The 15,329-nt window shown below is 47.8% G+C and overlaps 1 protein-coding gene across 5 annotated transcripts in view; it reads right to left on the reverse strand.

The window, feature by feature from the left end:
* Positions 1–15,329, reverse strand: part of COLEC11 (collectin subfamily member 11) — a 48,847-nt gene that overhangs the window by 23,140 nt on the left and 10,378 nt on the right. The window contains exons 2-3 of one of the 5 annotated variants that reach the window (XM_063696076.1): positions 7,398–7,469; positions 2,395–2,397 (exon numbers count right to left, since the gene is read on the reverse strand). The exons of 1 other annotated variant lie outside the window; for it this stretch is intronic. In XM_063696076.1, coding sequence (XP_063552146.1) covers positions 2,395–2,397; positions 7,398–7,469 — 75 coding nt within the window. Of the gene's footprint in view, positions 1–2,394; positions 2,398–7,397; positions 7,470–14,490; positions 15,204–15,329 lie in introns of those variants that run through there. 3 more of the 5 variants (XM_004028792.5, XM_004028786.5, XM_055378715.2) reach the window with 3 other exon arrangements.

Raw genomic sequence — 15,329 nt, forward strand, 5'->3', positions numbered from 1 at the left:
ACGTTAGGCCACAAGACAAGACTTAACAAATTCAAGGAGACTGAAATCATATCAAGCGTCTCTTCTAACCACAACAGTATAAAACCAGGAATCAGCAAGAGGAGGAAAATGAAAATTCACAAACACGAGAAAATTAAACAACACATTCTTGAACAATCCATGAGTCAAAAAAGAAATCAAAAAATATCTTGAAACAAATGAAAATGAAAACACAACATACAGAAACTTATGGGATACAGCAAAAAGATATTCTAAGAGGAAAGTTTATAACAATAAATAGCTACATGGAGGGAAAATAAAGATTACAAATAAACAATCTAACTTTACACCATAAGGGACTAGAAAAAAACAAGCAAATGAAGCCCAAAGTTAGCAGAAGTAAGGAAATAATGAAGATCAGAGCAGAAATAATCAAATAGAGACTAGAAAAGCTGTAGCAAAGCGACAAAACTAAGAGTTGCTTTTTGAAAAGGCAAAAAAAAAACTGACGAAACTTTAGCTAGACGAAGAAAAAAGAGGTAACTCAAATAAAATCAGAAATGCAATGGAGAAATTACAACTGATACCACAGAAATATGAAGGGTCATAAGAGAGTAATATGAATAATTATACATCAAAAATTTGAATAACCTAGAAGAAATGGATAAATTCCTAGAAACATACAACCCACCAAGACTGAATAATGAAAAAATACTAAATTTGAACAGATCAGTAATGAGACTGATTCTGTAGTCAAAAATCTCCAATCGAAGAAAAGCCCAGGACCTGGTAGCCTCATGCCAAACTTTACCAAAAATTTAAATAGGAATTAATACCAATCCTTCTAAAATCTTACAAAAAAATGAAGGGGAGAGAATACTTCTGAACTAATTTTTAAAAGCCAGCATTACCCTGATACCGAAGCCAGACAAGAACAACACAAGAAAAAAAGATTACAGGCCAATATCCCTGATGAACACAGATGCAAAAATCCTCAACACAATGCTAGCAAACCAAATTTAACAGCACATTAAAAAGATTATACACGGCTGGGCACGGTGGCTCATGCCTGTAATCCCAGCACTTTGGGAGGCCAAGGCAGGTGGATCACCTGAGGTCAGGATTTCAAGACCAGCCTGGCCAACATGGTGAAACCTCATCTCTACTAAAAATACAAAAATTTGCCGAGCGTGGTGGTGCGTGCCTGTAATCCCAGCTACTTGGGCGGCTGAGGCAGGAGAATCGGTTGAACTCAGGAGGCGAAGGTTGCAGTGAGCCGAGATCATGCCATTGCACTCCAGCCTAGGCAACAGAGCAAGACTCCATCTCAAAAAAAAAAGTATTATACACCATGATCAAGCAAAATCTATGCCTGGGATGGTTCAACATACAGAAATCAATAAATGTGATATGCCACATTAACAGAATGAAGAATAAACATCATATTATCATCAGTAGATGCTGAAAGAACGTTTGACAAAACTCAGTGTTGTTTCATGATAAAAGCTCTCAAGAAAGTACATATACAAAGAATGCACCTCAACACAATAAAGGCCATGTATGAGAAGTCCACAGCTAACATCATACTCACTGGTGAAAAGCTGAAAGCTTCACTCTAAAATCAGAAACAAGGCAAGGATGCCCATTCTCGCCTCTTGTATTCAATATAGTGCTGGAAGTCCTAGCCAGAACAATTAGGCAAGAAAGAGAAAAGGAAAGGGGAAAGGAGAGAAAAGGAAAGGGGAAAGGAAAGAAAAGGAAAGAGAGAAAGAAAGGAAGAGAAAGGTAGAGGGAGGGAGGGAGGAAGGAAGGAGGGAGGGAGGGAGGGATCCATCCAAATTGGAAAGGGAGAGGTAAAGCTGGCTCTGTTTGCAGATGGCATAATCTTATATAAATAAAACCCTAAAGACTCCACTAAAAACTGGTTAGCACTAATAAACAAATTCAGTAAAGTTGCAGGATACAAAATCAACACATGAGAATCAGCAGCATTTCTATACACTAACAATGAGCCACCTGAAAAAAATTAAGGAAACAATCTCCTTGACTATAGCACCAAACAGAATGACATATTTAGAAGTAAATTTAACCAAGGAAGTGTTATGTACCTGTACACTGAGAACTATGAAACATTGAAGACACAAATAAATGGAAAAAATATCTGTTCGTGGATCAAAAGAATTAATATTTCAAAATGTCCATACTACCCAAAGCAATCTACAGATTCAGCGTAATCTCTATCAAAATTCCAAAGGCACTTTTCAGAGAAATGGAAAAAAAAACCTAAAATTCATGTAAAACCATAAAAGGTCATGTATAGCCAAAGCAGCCTTAAGCAAGAAAAACAAAGCTGAAGGCATCACACTTCCTGATTTCAAATTATATTACAGATAGATGGTAATCAAACCAGTATACTTGCTCAAACAAGCACTGGCATAAAAACAGACATGTAGACAATAGAGCAGAAAAGAAAGCACAGAAATAAGCCCATGAGTGCATATACAGTCAACTAACCTTCAACAAAGGCACAAAGAATTCACAATGCTATTGGGAAAACTGAATATTCACATGCAAAAACACAAAACTGAATGCTTGTCTTATACCATACATAAAAATCAGCTCAAAATAGAAGACTTAAATGTAATACCTGAAATCACAGAACTCCTAAAAGAAAATGTAAGGGAAAAGTTCACTGACATTGGTCTTGGCAATGATTTTTTTGGATATGACCCCAAAAGCACAGGCAACAAAAGCAAAAATAAATAAGTGGTACTAACCTATCCAACTAACAAGTTTCTGCATAGCAAAGAAAGCAATCAACAAAACAGAAAGGTACCTATGGAATGGAAGACAGTATTTGCAAATCATATATCTGATAAGAGGTTAATATCCAAAATATGTAAGGAACTCATACAACTCAATAGCCGAAAAACAAATAACCCAATTTAAAAATGGGCAAAGAATCTGAATAGACATTTTTCTAAGAAGACATACAAATGTCCAACAGGTTTATGGAAAGGTGGTCAACATCATCAATTATCAGGAAAATAGAAACTAAAGCCACAATGAGACATTACCTCACACCTGTTAGGATGGCTGGTATCAAAAAGGCGAAATAGAGTAAGCATTGGAGAAGATGTGGAGAAAGGCGAGCCCTTAGACATCGCTGGTGGGAATGGAAAACAGTACAGAGGCTCCTTGAAAAAATCAAAAGCGACAACTTGGTGGTGGCCACTGCGCACACCAGACTTCTCTCGTTCTCGCACGGCTCGCTCCGCTTTTCCTCCACAACCATGTCTGACAAACCCAATATGGCTGAGATCGAGAAATTCGATAAGTCGAAACTGAAGAAGACAGAGACTCAAGAGAAAAATCCACTGCCTTCCAAAGAAACGACTGAACAGGAGAAGCAAGCAGGCGAACCATAATGAGGCGTGCATGGCCAATATGCACTGTACATTCCACAAGCATTGCCTTCTTATTTTACTTCTTTTAGCTGTTTAACTTTGTAAGATGCAAAGAGGTTGGATCAAGTTTAAATGACTGTGCTGCCCCTTTCACATCAAAGAACTACGGACAACGAAGGCTGCGCCTGCCTCTCCCATCTGTCTGTCTGGCTGGCAGGGAAGGAAAGAACTTGCATGTTGGTGAAGGAAGAGGTGGGGTGGAACGACAGTGAAATCTAGAGTAAAACCAAGCTGGCCCAAGGTGTCCTGCAGGCTGTAATGCAGTTTAATCAGAGAGCCATTTTTTTTTTGTCAAATGATTTTAATTATTGGAATGCACAATTTTTTAAATATGCAAATAAAAAGTTTAAAAACTTACAAAAAAAAAAGAAAAGAAAAAATCAAAAGCAGAACTACCACATGATCCAGCAATGTCACTACTAGGTCCATAGCCAAAGGAATGAAATCGGATCTTGAAGAGATCCCTACAGTTTCATGCTGACTGCAGCATTATTCACAACGGCCATCACATGAAAACAACCTACGCGTCTGTTGACCAATCAGTGGATAAAGAAAACATGGCACATATATAACGGAATATTATTCAGTCTTGAAATATAAGAAAATCCCAGCATTTGTGACCTGGATGAACCTGGAGGGCATTACGCTAAGTGAAATCAGAATGTTCCAGTCCTCTCCCTCTCCCTCTCCCCACGGTCTCCCTCTCCCTCTCCCTCTCCCCACGGTCTCCCTCTCCCTCTCCCTCTCCCTCTCCCCACGGTCTCCCTCTCCCTGTCTTTCCATGGTCTCCCTCTGATGCCGAGCCGAAGCTGGACTGTACTGCTGCCATCTCGGCTCACTGCAACCTCCCTGCTTGGTTCTCCTACCTCAGCCTGCCAAGTGCCTGGGATTGCAGGCGTGCGCCGCCACGCCTGACTGGTTTTCATATTTTTTTGGTGGCAACGGGGTTTCACTGTGTTGGCCAGGCTGGTCTCCAGCTCCTAACCGGGAGTGATCTGCCAGCCTCGGCCTCCCGAGGTGCCGGGATTGCAGACAGAGTCTTGTTCACTCAGTGCTCAATGTTGCCCAGGCTGGAGTGCAGTGGCGTGATCTCGGCCCGCTACAACCACCTCCCAGCCGCCTGCCTTGGCCTCCCAAAGTGCGGAGATTGCAGCCTCTGCCCGGCCGCCACCCCGTCTGGGAAGTGAGGAGCGTCTCTGCCTGGCCGCCCATCGTCTGGGATGTGAGGAGCCCCTCTGCCCCGCTGCCCAGTCTGGGAAGTGAGGAGCGCCTCTTCCCGGCCGCCATCCCGTCTGGGAAGTGAGGAACGTCTCTGCCCGGCCGCCCATCGTCTGAGATGTGGGGAGCGCCTCTGCCCCACCGCCCCATCTGGGATGTGGGGAGCACTTCTGCCCCGCCACGACCCCGTCTGGGATCTGAGGAGTGTCTCTGCCTGACCGCCACCCCGTCTGGGAGGTGAGGAGCCCCTCCGCCTGGCAGCCGCCCCATCTGGGAAGTGAGGAGCGTCTCCGCCCGGCAGCTGCCCCGTCCGGGAAGGAGGTTGGGGCCAGCCCCCACCCGGCCAGCCACCCGGTCCAGGAGGGGGGTGGGGGGCAGCCCCCGCCCTGCCAGCTGCCCCGTCCGGGAGGGAGGTGGCGGTGCCTCTGCCCGGCCACCCCTTCTGGGAAGTGAGGAGCCCCTCTGCCCAGCCGCCACCCCGTCTGGGAGGTGTACCCCACAGCTCATTGAGAATGGGCCATGACGAGGATGGCGGTTTTGTCTAATAGAAAAGGGGTAAATGTGGGGAAAGGATAGAAAAATCAGATTCTTGCTGTGTCTGTGTAGAAAGAAGTAGACATGGGAGACTCCATTTTGTTCTGTACTACGAAAAATTCTTCTGCCTTGGAATGCTGTTAATCTATGACCTTACCCCCAACCCCATGCTCTCTGAAACATGTGCTGTGTCCACTCAGGGTTAAATGGATTAAGGGCGGTGCAAGATGTGCTTTGTTAAACAGATGCTTGAAGGCAGCATGCTCGTTAACAGTCATCACCACTCCCTAATCTCAAGTACCCAGGGACACAAACACTGCGGAAGGCCACAGGGTCCTCTGCCTAGGAAAACCAGAGACCCTTGTTCACTTGTTTGTCTGCTGACCTTCCCTGTCCTATGACCCTGCCAAATCTCCCTCTGTGAGAAACACCCAAGAGTGATCAATAAATACTAAAATAAAATAAAATAAAATCCCTTTAAAAAAAAAAAGAAAATATTTCTCAGTGGATTCCTGAGAAAGGGTGCATATGAGGTACAGTGTTGTGAACTGAAACACATGAAAATATTTTATTCTGCTCTCAGCCTTGATGGATAGTTTAGCTGGGTGTAGAATTCTTGAATGGAAATAAGTTTCCCTCAGGATTTTAAAGGTACTGTTCTTTCTTCAACTGCTAATATTGGGAAGACTGATGTTATTCGGATTCCTAATTCTTTGTATGTGATATTTAGTGTCTGGAAAATTTTGGATTTTGTTTTTATCTTTGTGTTCTGAAATTTCAAAGTCAGTTGTCTTGGTATGAATCTTTTTTTCGTTTACTTTGCCAGGTTTCTGGTAGTTCTGTTCAATCTAGATACTCATGTCCTTTCATTATAAGAAATTTTCTTCTACAACTTGTGCAACTTTAGGAGTTTTACTCTGAGCACCCTTATTGGTCATCCTGTCCTTCTGTATTGCCTATAAAAAATATCTGTGTTGAAGATTTTTTAAAGCTTTATTTAGAATTGTTCCTCTCTAAACTTAATAAAAGGAAAGCTTATAAAAAAAAAAAAAAAAAGAATGTTCCAGCTCTTGCTTAGGACGAGGGTACGGGCGAGTGCAATGGTCAAAACTGATTGCATGGTAATCTCAAAATGAGAATGTCCATAAATTATACCTCAAAAACGTTTCAAAAAACAGTGTATGGGCTTAAAAATATATTTAATTATCTTTGTGTTGTTATAATAATTTGTTTTAATTGGAAACAACTTAACTCTCCAATGTTAAAAGATTGGTTGGGGGGTTGGCTAACTGTAGTATATGTTCTCATAGAATGATGTATACATACTGATAAAGCATTTCTAGAGACAATCTTTAATGACTTAGAAAAAATGTATTACTTGAGGCCAGGAGTTCGAGACCAGCCTGGCCAACATGGTGAAACCTCGTCTCTACTAAAAATACCCCCCCCAAAAAAAATTAGCTGGGCGTGATAGCACATGCCAGCTACTCAACAGGTTGAGGCAGGAGAATAGCTTGAACCTGGGAGGAGAAGGTTACAGTGAGCCAAGACTGTGCCACTGCACTCCAGCCTGGGCAACAGAGCAAGCAAGACTCAGTCTCAAAAAAAAAAAAGAAAAAGAAAAAACACTTAAAAAAATTTTAAGCAGTAACAAGGAGTATATAAAGATAATAGCCACCATATATTTAACCCCTTCCATGCACTGTGCAGCTACTTTACACACGATACATTTCCTTTACATGTATGATCTAGCTCCCATGAGCCTCGGCACAGTCCCATGAGGCAGGCAGAATCACACAACTTTACGAAGGAGGAGACAGACGCAAAGTGATGAGGGTCCTATCTGTGTACTCTGCCACGCCGCCTTCATAACGACACTGATTCACTTAGCACTCACAAATGATCTGGAAGCTGTTATTCCCGTCTTACAGATGAGGCTTAAAGGGGCCAGGAGCCTCTGCTGAGTTCCAGGACACACTTTCTTTCCTAGGGCCCCACAGGTCAGCACAAGTAGCAGTGCTGAAGGAGCACTCTCCCCTCCCTGCTCCCGAGCCGAGTCCCATGCCATCTGCCTCCCTGGGACCCAGAGGGCAGGGCCTGTCCTCTCTGGAACCACCACCCCCACCTCCCCACCCGGCTCTAGCAGGAGCGGTGCCTCCATCCTCAGAGCTCTGAGGGCCGGCCCAGGGCTGCAGGTACCTTTTTCTCCCATGGGGCCGACTCTTCCAGGCCGTCCTGGGGCGCCTTTGTCTCCCTTCTCTCCCGCATCCCCTGTGGAAGAAGTCACATCCATTTAGCAGCTCGTCTGGCCAGCACAGCGTCTCAGAGTGATTTGTGGAGGAAGAACAGTTAGAAGCGTTCTGCCCGGGTCCCTGCAGGTGGCCAAGCCCCTTCTCTCCCCACCTCCCTCCCCGCCTGCAGCCCAGCCCCTACCCTGGGTGCCCCTGATTCTGCTTTTAGGGCTATTTGTCTCCCTGCCCTACCTTCTCTCTTAGAAAGGGCCTGTGTTTCTCTCACCAGTTACCCCTCTTGGCGGGCTCTTAGAAAGGGCCTGTGTTTCTCTCACCAGTTATCCCTCTTGGCGGGCTCCTAGTCTGTCCCTGGGCGCACAGTGCCGTCTAAACGCCGGCTCTCCCCAACCCTAACACCAATGAGAAGGGCGACAGCGTCTCCAGGCGCCCCCATGGGAAGCGTCACCCCGACCTCTCCCTGAGCTTCATCTGCTTGGTACTCAGGGAAGGATGAACTATGTCAGCATCCCCCTGGCCCCGTCAGTGTGAGCCCCCCAGGGCACAGGCTCCTGCTCAGCCAGGGCCTCCACCATGGGGGCTGTCTGGACCAGGTGGGCACGTCCACCCGCTTCCAGGGCTCAGCAGGTGCAGGAGACAGAGGGTGAATCACTGGTGGAGACACCCTACAAGGCACAGTTCAGAGATGTGCGCAGTGAGGCCAGGGGCCTCAGGAAGGCCTGTGGACACCAACACCTCTGCTCCAGTCTTCTCCCTCCACTCTAATCCACACCAAAATGACTGTCCTGAAACAAATGGAATTCTATTATGTCTCTAGATTCAGCTATAAATGATGTCCAGTACTTGAGCCTCTCCTCAGTGTGGTCACTACATCGGACCCCGGTCTTTCCCTACTCTGTGCCCTCTGCCCAGCCTGCCTGGTCAGCCGGCTCCTGTCCAGGGTCCGCCTTCTCACCTGGTTCTCCGGGAGGCTCTTCCGGATTCTCTCAACAGGGCCACTCTGCTGGCTGGGACTCGGCTCTGTAGTCATTTTTATAAGGCCGCATTTCTTACCTGTTGCACTATCCCTCCTCTGAATGGTTGCAGACAGGGAGTGTGTCTGCATGTGCATAGGTGTGCATGTGTATGTGTGCGCATCTGTGCGCTGATATGCTACAAGTTCACCTTCCCTCTCTGCACAATTGTGGCAGCGTTCACATAAACTTTACTTCTCTATAACTCTCCATTTGCACCTTTGTGGGCAGCAAGCCATCCAGGTGCCAAGGCAAGAGACTGAGGGCACGAGCTGTTCCAGTATGATAAAATATATATAACAACCCTATATAGAGAGAGAGCATATATACTCTAGTATAACTCTTGTTGTTTTATATATTTTATCATACTGGACCAGCTCGTGCCCTCGGTCTCTTGCCTCGGCACCTGGATGGCTTGCCGCCCACACACCTTGTCTTGGAGAGAGGCTCAGTTGAGATTACAGATCCCTCCACAAAATCCCCAAAGCTGATTATCTGGCCTCACGGAGGGGACTTTCCATTTAAATCCAAGTAACAAAGAGAAAAGCACAGCGATGGTGGCAGGCCCATCCCCACATCACCCCCGTGCCACAGCCCCAGCCCCGCAGGGCCACCTGCTGAAAAGCCTGTGGGCTGCCCCTGGGCTGACCCACGATCAACACTCACATGCTGCTCTGAGGCTCCAAGTAGTTCTCAAGTTTGCTTTCTTATCTTGTAAGAAGAAAAGAGAAGTATTGACAGTTTAGCAAGAAATATCCACTAACAAGATAAACTCAGCATTAAGAATCCCCAGAGGTTTCAGGGGCACCAGCATCGTGCAGAAGAAAGAACAGAGAAGATGGAACAGTGGAGCAGCCGGACGCTGACTGTGCAACTGGTGAATGGAGGTCCTCATAACATGGGAGAGGCCAGTCCAGGAACAACAGCACACTGCAGCGGAAAGAGCCGAGCAGAGACGCTGTACGGGAGCCACTCCGCAGAAAGGCGAGTCCCCGGTGGCCAAGGATGAAGAGGCCTCGTGGAGCCAGCGGTGAGGAGGAAGCATTGTTCACAGGGCAGCACTAATAAGAAATGCAGGCTTTGTTTGTTTGTTTTGAAGTTATGAAGTTGAGAGTTGAAGGAAAAACTCACAAATGCCAATGTCGCTCTGACAGCAGTTCCAGAAAGAGAGGAACAAAGCCTTCGTGGCTGCAAAGATTTAGTAGCTGCGATTTCCCAGTGCTAAGGAAAGCCCTGAAAGAACTCTGTGAAAGGGCCTGCGGAGAACCACACAGGGAAAAATCAGAGAAAAGTAACTCAGACGTGTCAGAGCGACACCACAGAACACCAAGAATAAAGAGAAAATGCTGTCAGCTACCCAGGAGGTAAAAACAGTTTAAAGACTGCATACCTGTGAATGAGAATCAGATGGACGTAAGAATTCTCATTAGCAACACCAGACGCCAAGAATAAAATGAGGCAATAACCTCAACAAAGGAGCCATAATTTAGACAGCAAGATCCGAAAAGCCCCTCTGAGGGGTGGTTCTCAGGCTAAGCTGCTGAGCAGGGGTAGCCAGGCACAGAGTAAGAAGTGTTCTGAGGACAGGGTCAGCAGGTGCACAGACAAGGGGGAAGGGCTGGAGGAGATGACGGGAAGCCAGGTGGTTGGGCAGAGCGAGCCACGAGCCCGAGGCAGCAGGCAGCCCAGGGACTTCATGCCTGGAGCTCATGGGGATAACCCGACCACCCATGCCACGGTCCAGGCCAACAGTGACTGTGGCTGAGATGAGGGCGGAAGAATGTTTCCTTCATAAAGCATTTCACACCGCCTACATGACAGCAGTCTGCTCTTTCTCCCACTGGCTGAAAGCTCTGAGAAGACACAGCTCCATCTCACCCAACCCTCGGTCCCCCAGAGCACCAGGAAGAAGGCGGGTGCTCCATCAGTACTCGTAAAGAATCAACACTAAGCAGGTCAGCCAGCTCTTCTCATACCGCTTAAGAAAGCTCCTGGAGTTTGTACACGGCATTCACTTATTTGCATAATAATTTCACTCTCCCCCTACATGGGGCCGGCACTATGTCCACTCTAGAAGTGAAGACACAGCTACGAGAATCAAGTGACATGTCCAAGCTGGGATGTGCTGGCACGCCAGTGTGTCTTTACCACGCCTTGCTCAGGCTTCAAAACCTCAGAGCGAGACTCACTAACCAGCATGACTACTCACCCTCGTCTCCTCTCCTCCTAAAGCAGTAAGGACAAGTTTGTCATGATAGCTTTTGACCAACCTCCACCTGCATCCATCTGCCTATCTCTAATCTGATTTTTAAAAACTGGTTGGCCAGGTGCAGTGGCTCATGCCTGTGATCCTGGCACTTTGGGAGGCCAAGGCAGGAGGATCGTTAAAGGCAGGAGTTTGAGACCAGCCTGGGCAACATAGCAAGACCCCATCTCTACAAAAAAATTAGCAGGGGTTGGGCATGGTGGCTTACACCTGTAATCCCAGCACTTTGGGAGGCCAAGGCGGGTGGATCACCTGAGGTCAAAAGTTTGAGACCAGCCTGGTCAACATGGTGAAACCCCGTCTCTACTAAAAATACAAAAATTAGCCAGGCGTGGTAGCGGGTGCCTATAATCTCAGCTACTCTGGAGGCTGAGGCAGGAGAATCGCTTGAACCCAGGAGGCAGAGGTTGCAATGAGCCAAGATCACGCTATTGCACTCCAGCCTGGGCAACAAGAGCGAAACTCCATTTCAAAAAAAAAAAAAAATAGCACGATGTGTTGCTGTGCACCTGTAGTCCCAGCCACTCAGGAAGCTGATGTGGGAGGAGCTCTTCAGCCCAGGAGCTGCAGGCTGCAGTTAGCTATAAGTGCACCACTGCACTCCAGCCTGAGTGACACAGCAATATCCTGTCTCTAAAAAAAAAAAAAAAAAAAATCAAAGAAAAGAAAAATAGCTCATAGTAACAACTGGAGGCACGGAAAGACCCTGAAAAGCACCACACATTACACTGTGTCCGGCAAACTCTCGTTACTAAAGCAGGAAAGAATAATAAGTCATTAAAAACAGCAAGACTTTCTAAAGAAGAGGATTTAACACAGGTTTTCTTTATATCTCTCAGCTAATCACAAAATCCACTTACATGCCATCTCCCAAGGGCTCTGCTTAATGGACCTGTGTCTGTAGTTGTACAGGGCCAGGCGCATTTCAGCCAGTGCTGGGCAGCAGGCACCCCAAATGCCTCACGGCTGTGCCTGCAGTGTGGGGAACCCAAACCTGGAGTCAGAAACCGCTTTCCTTCCTGTGCAAAACCCAGCGTAAGCCCTCCCAGCCTGGTCCTCCTCAGCTCTGATGGATTGAACAAAATACGCCCTGGAAGACACCGTGCTGGTTGTCACGAGAAAAAGTATTTTAATCCCTGGTTCAGGAGCAACAGCACTGAAGACCAGAGAGTACAGAGGCCTCCCATCCACGGCGGGGCTGCCCTGGTTTCTCCACGGTCCCCGTCGCCTCCACCTTGTAGACTTGCCCTGTCCACGCATCTTAAGAACCAAGGCTGTTTTCAAGCACTGTTCACAATTTGGCAGGGTTGTTTTTTTGTTTTGTTTTGTTTTTGTTTTTTGTTTTTTGTTTTCCAGAGATAGGGTCTTACTCTGTTGCCCTGGGTAGTCTCAAACTCCTGGGCTCAAGTCACCCTCCCACCTCGGCTTCCCAAAGTGCTGGGATCACAGGCGTGACCCACTGCACCTGGCCAATTTGGCAAGGTTTGAAGTGTTCATTGTCCACTGGTCCCAGGGGTCATAAAGATGTATGTCCCTGCAGGTAATGACTCCAGAGCAGGATTTCTATACACATTCCCACTCAACACTCCATGCATTTTGTAATGTAGACCCAGCGAGCACAATGACATTTTTCCCACATCCTTTTCATTTTCAGGATGATTGACTACATAAAGTTCTAATGACAAGTTATTTCTCTACCAGGAGAGGCTAACATTTCAACTGCTGGCTCACTTCCACCATCACCACAACGCAGCTCTCTCCTCGCTCAAAGAAACAAAACGTGGCTGACATTTACTATTTGCTTGGCTTCCCTGCAAATCATGTACAAATCTACAAACAAAAATATTTTACCTAGATTGTATTTGGGGTCATTTCCAACCCAGCTAGGAAGGCGCATGTCAGTTATTTTATTGAGAACCTAAGATACTTCGACATATTTATAGCCAGTTGAGGAAGATCCGTGGACAGTGCTTGACTGTCACGCCACCTGCTTATAAGCTGCACAAACTCGTGTGCCAGCGACTTCACATCCCTGCTGGCCACAACAAGTGCCACGGCACCCCAGGGCCATGGGAAGTCAGAGAGGAGAAAGCCGGGACCTCAGCCTGCCTGGCTCGTTCTACACAAGGGGAGACGGCACACACAGGCCGTCAGGTGTCAGAAGAGCAAACCTCCCACAGCGCATGTTATTCAGGCCCCATTACTGGGTTTATCAATGTTGTTTTAAAGAATGGCAGTAAATGATTTTAAAATTAATTTGATAGGCCAGGTATGGTGGCTCACACCTGTAATCCCAGCACTTTGGGAGGCCAAAGAGGGTGGATTACCTGAGGTCAGGAGATCGAGACCAGCCTGGACAACATGGTGAAACCCCGTCTCTACTAAAAATACAAAAATTAGCCGGGCGTGATGGTGCACGCCTATAGTCCCAGCTACTTGGGAGGCTGAGGCAGGAGAATCACTTGAACCTGAGAGGCGGAGGTTGCAGTGAGCCAAGGTCGCACCATTGCACTCCAGCCTGGGCAACAAGAGAGAAACTCCATCTCAAAAAAAAAAAAAAAAGCAAAAAAAAATTCATTTGATAAAGCCTATAAGAAGAACTATGACCTTTCATATTTCTGGGAAACACATTTGTTAATACAGATAAATGTTTTCTCACCTACAGCCATTTTTTTAACCATTAAAAAAAGACTTTTTTCCCATTAAAAGGAATTGTCATTCTCTCTAAATGTAAAGACAATATATTATTCCCTCTAAATGTAAAGATAATATATTATTATCTGAAATGGCCTGGAATGGCAAATAAATGTCATCTCAAGCACCACCAGCAGTCAGCAGCAGCCTGACTCGTGTGCCCAGGAAGATTCTCCAGCCAAATGTGGAGTTGGCAGAGGTTTCAGGATCCAAAACACAAGGGGTTGTGGGGGTTGGGGGGGCGGCGCGTGCTGTGTTTCTCAGACCAGATGCCACCCCGTGTCCGGGGCTGAACGGCGGGACTGTGAGGAGACAGGCCGTGGCTTCTTCATCCCAGCCCTGAGCCTGCCTGGTAGATTCTCAACGGACGTTTGTCTAATGAATGGTGACTGCGTGTGTGTCTGTTTCCTTAGAAGCTGGCACTGTGCCGCACGCTGCCTCTCCTCTTTGACCTCCAGCGACCCTGGGGGGCTACGGCACATGCTGTGGCCGGCAGGGATGAAGTCTGCTGGCACACACCATTTTCTCCATTGAGTAACCCAATTCCTGACATGCTGGGTATCCTGAATCCTTTTAAACCGCTCCTTGCCCCTTGTGCTCGCCTCTCGCTTGCGGACTCGCAGGGCGCGTGCTGGACGGACACCTGATCTGCTCCCTGGTCGGGCTCGCTGCCTGCACAGGGTTAGTGCTTTGTAAGTCACTGTCCCAGAGCAGGGAGCAGGGGCTGGGTCCCCGGTCACTGTGTGCCCACTCCTGGTGCCACCATTGCATCCCCACAGAGCCCAAAGCTGGCATCGCCTCCCCAACCTCACGGACCAGGAGGCCGAGGCTTGGGAGGACAGGTGACCCGTCACGCAGGACGGCTGACCCACAGCACTCTCAGACCTGCCCTACTTCCCAGCCTGCGAAGGTTGAGAAGGGACCCTACCCATGTGGGAAATGACAGCACATCCAGGGGACCCAGGACGTGGACAGCTGGGAAGGACCCTCCCAACAGCACCTGGGAAAGGCGGCGTCCAGAAAGGACCCTGGAGCCCACCCCACGGCCCCCACCAGTGCGCGCTACTGACCTGGCAGGGTGCAGGGAAGAGAACCGTAGGGACTCGGAGACACCCACCACATCGGGCAGGGACGTGACCTCCACAGCCAAAAGTCCAGCTCTCCACAGCCACGGTTTCCAACCTAAAGCTGAAGGTTCCACTCACAAACCCACACACGCTACCACAAAGTCAGGGCCAAAGCCACTTTCACCAAAACTTCTGAGAGAGCCGTAGGCGTCCAACAGTTTAAGTTGCTTCCAACATAATTAAACATTTTCTAAAGCAGGCACATTTATCACAATCAAAAGCACAAAGGCCACTGGGCTTGTCTGGGCTGCAGGACAGTCCACTTGGTTTCCAACAGCAGGGTGAACACAGCCGGAAAAAAGCCCCCAGCCGGAGCTGCACAGCATGGCAGGGTGGCCCCGAGCTGTCCGGACCCTGTGTCCCGGGAGAGGGCTGACCTTTTCATTTTGTACAACACGGGCTGAGCAGGGTTTGTCTTTCGTGGTGACTGTTTTGATCGTGGGTTTGAATCTACTTTTCTCTAATGTTTTAATAAAAAGAGCTGCAGACGCTCCACAAGAGAAGCTGAAGGCCCAAGCAGCCCGCCGATGAGGAGGGGGCGGACCGGATTCAGGTTGCAAAAGGTCAATGTGCCCCTCTCCCTCCTCAGTACCCACGTGACTCCCCCTCTCCTTCCTCAGCACCCACATGACTCTCCCTCACCCCCTCACCAACCACGTGACTCCCCTCCCCCTCAGCACCCACGTGACTGCCCCTCCCCCTCCTCAACACCCACGTGACTGCCCCTCCCCCTCCCCCTCCTCGGCACCCACGTGACTCCCCTCAGCAGCGGCCTGGATTCT

Source organism: Gorilla gorilla, chromosome 12 (assembly GCF_029281585.2).
Source record: "Gorilla gorilla gorilla isolate KB3781 chromosome 12, NHGRI_mGorGor1-v2.1_pri, whole genome shotgun sequence".
In the NCBI taxonomy this organism is placed as follows: Eukaryota; Metazoa; Chordata; class Mammalia; order Primates; family Hominidae; genus Gorilla; species Gorilla gorilla.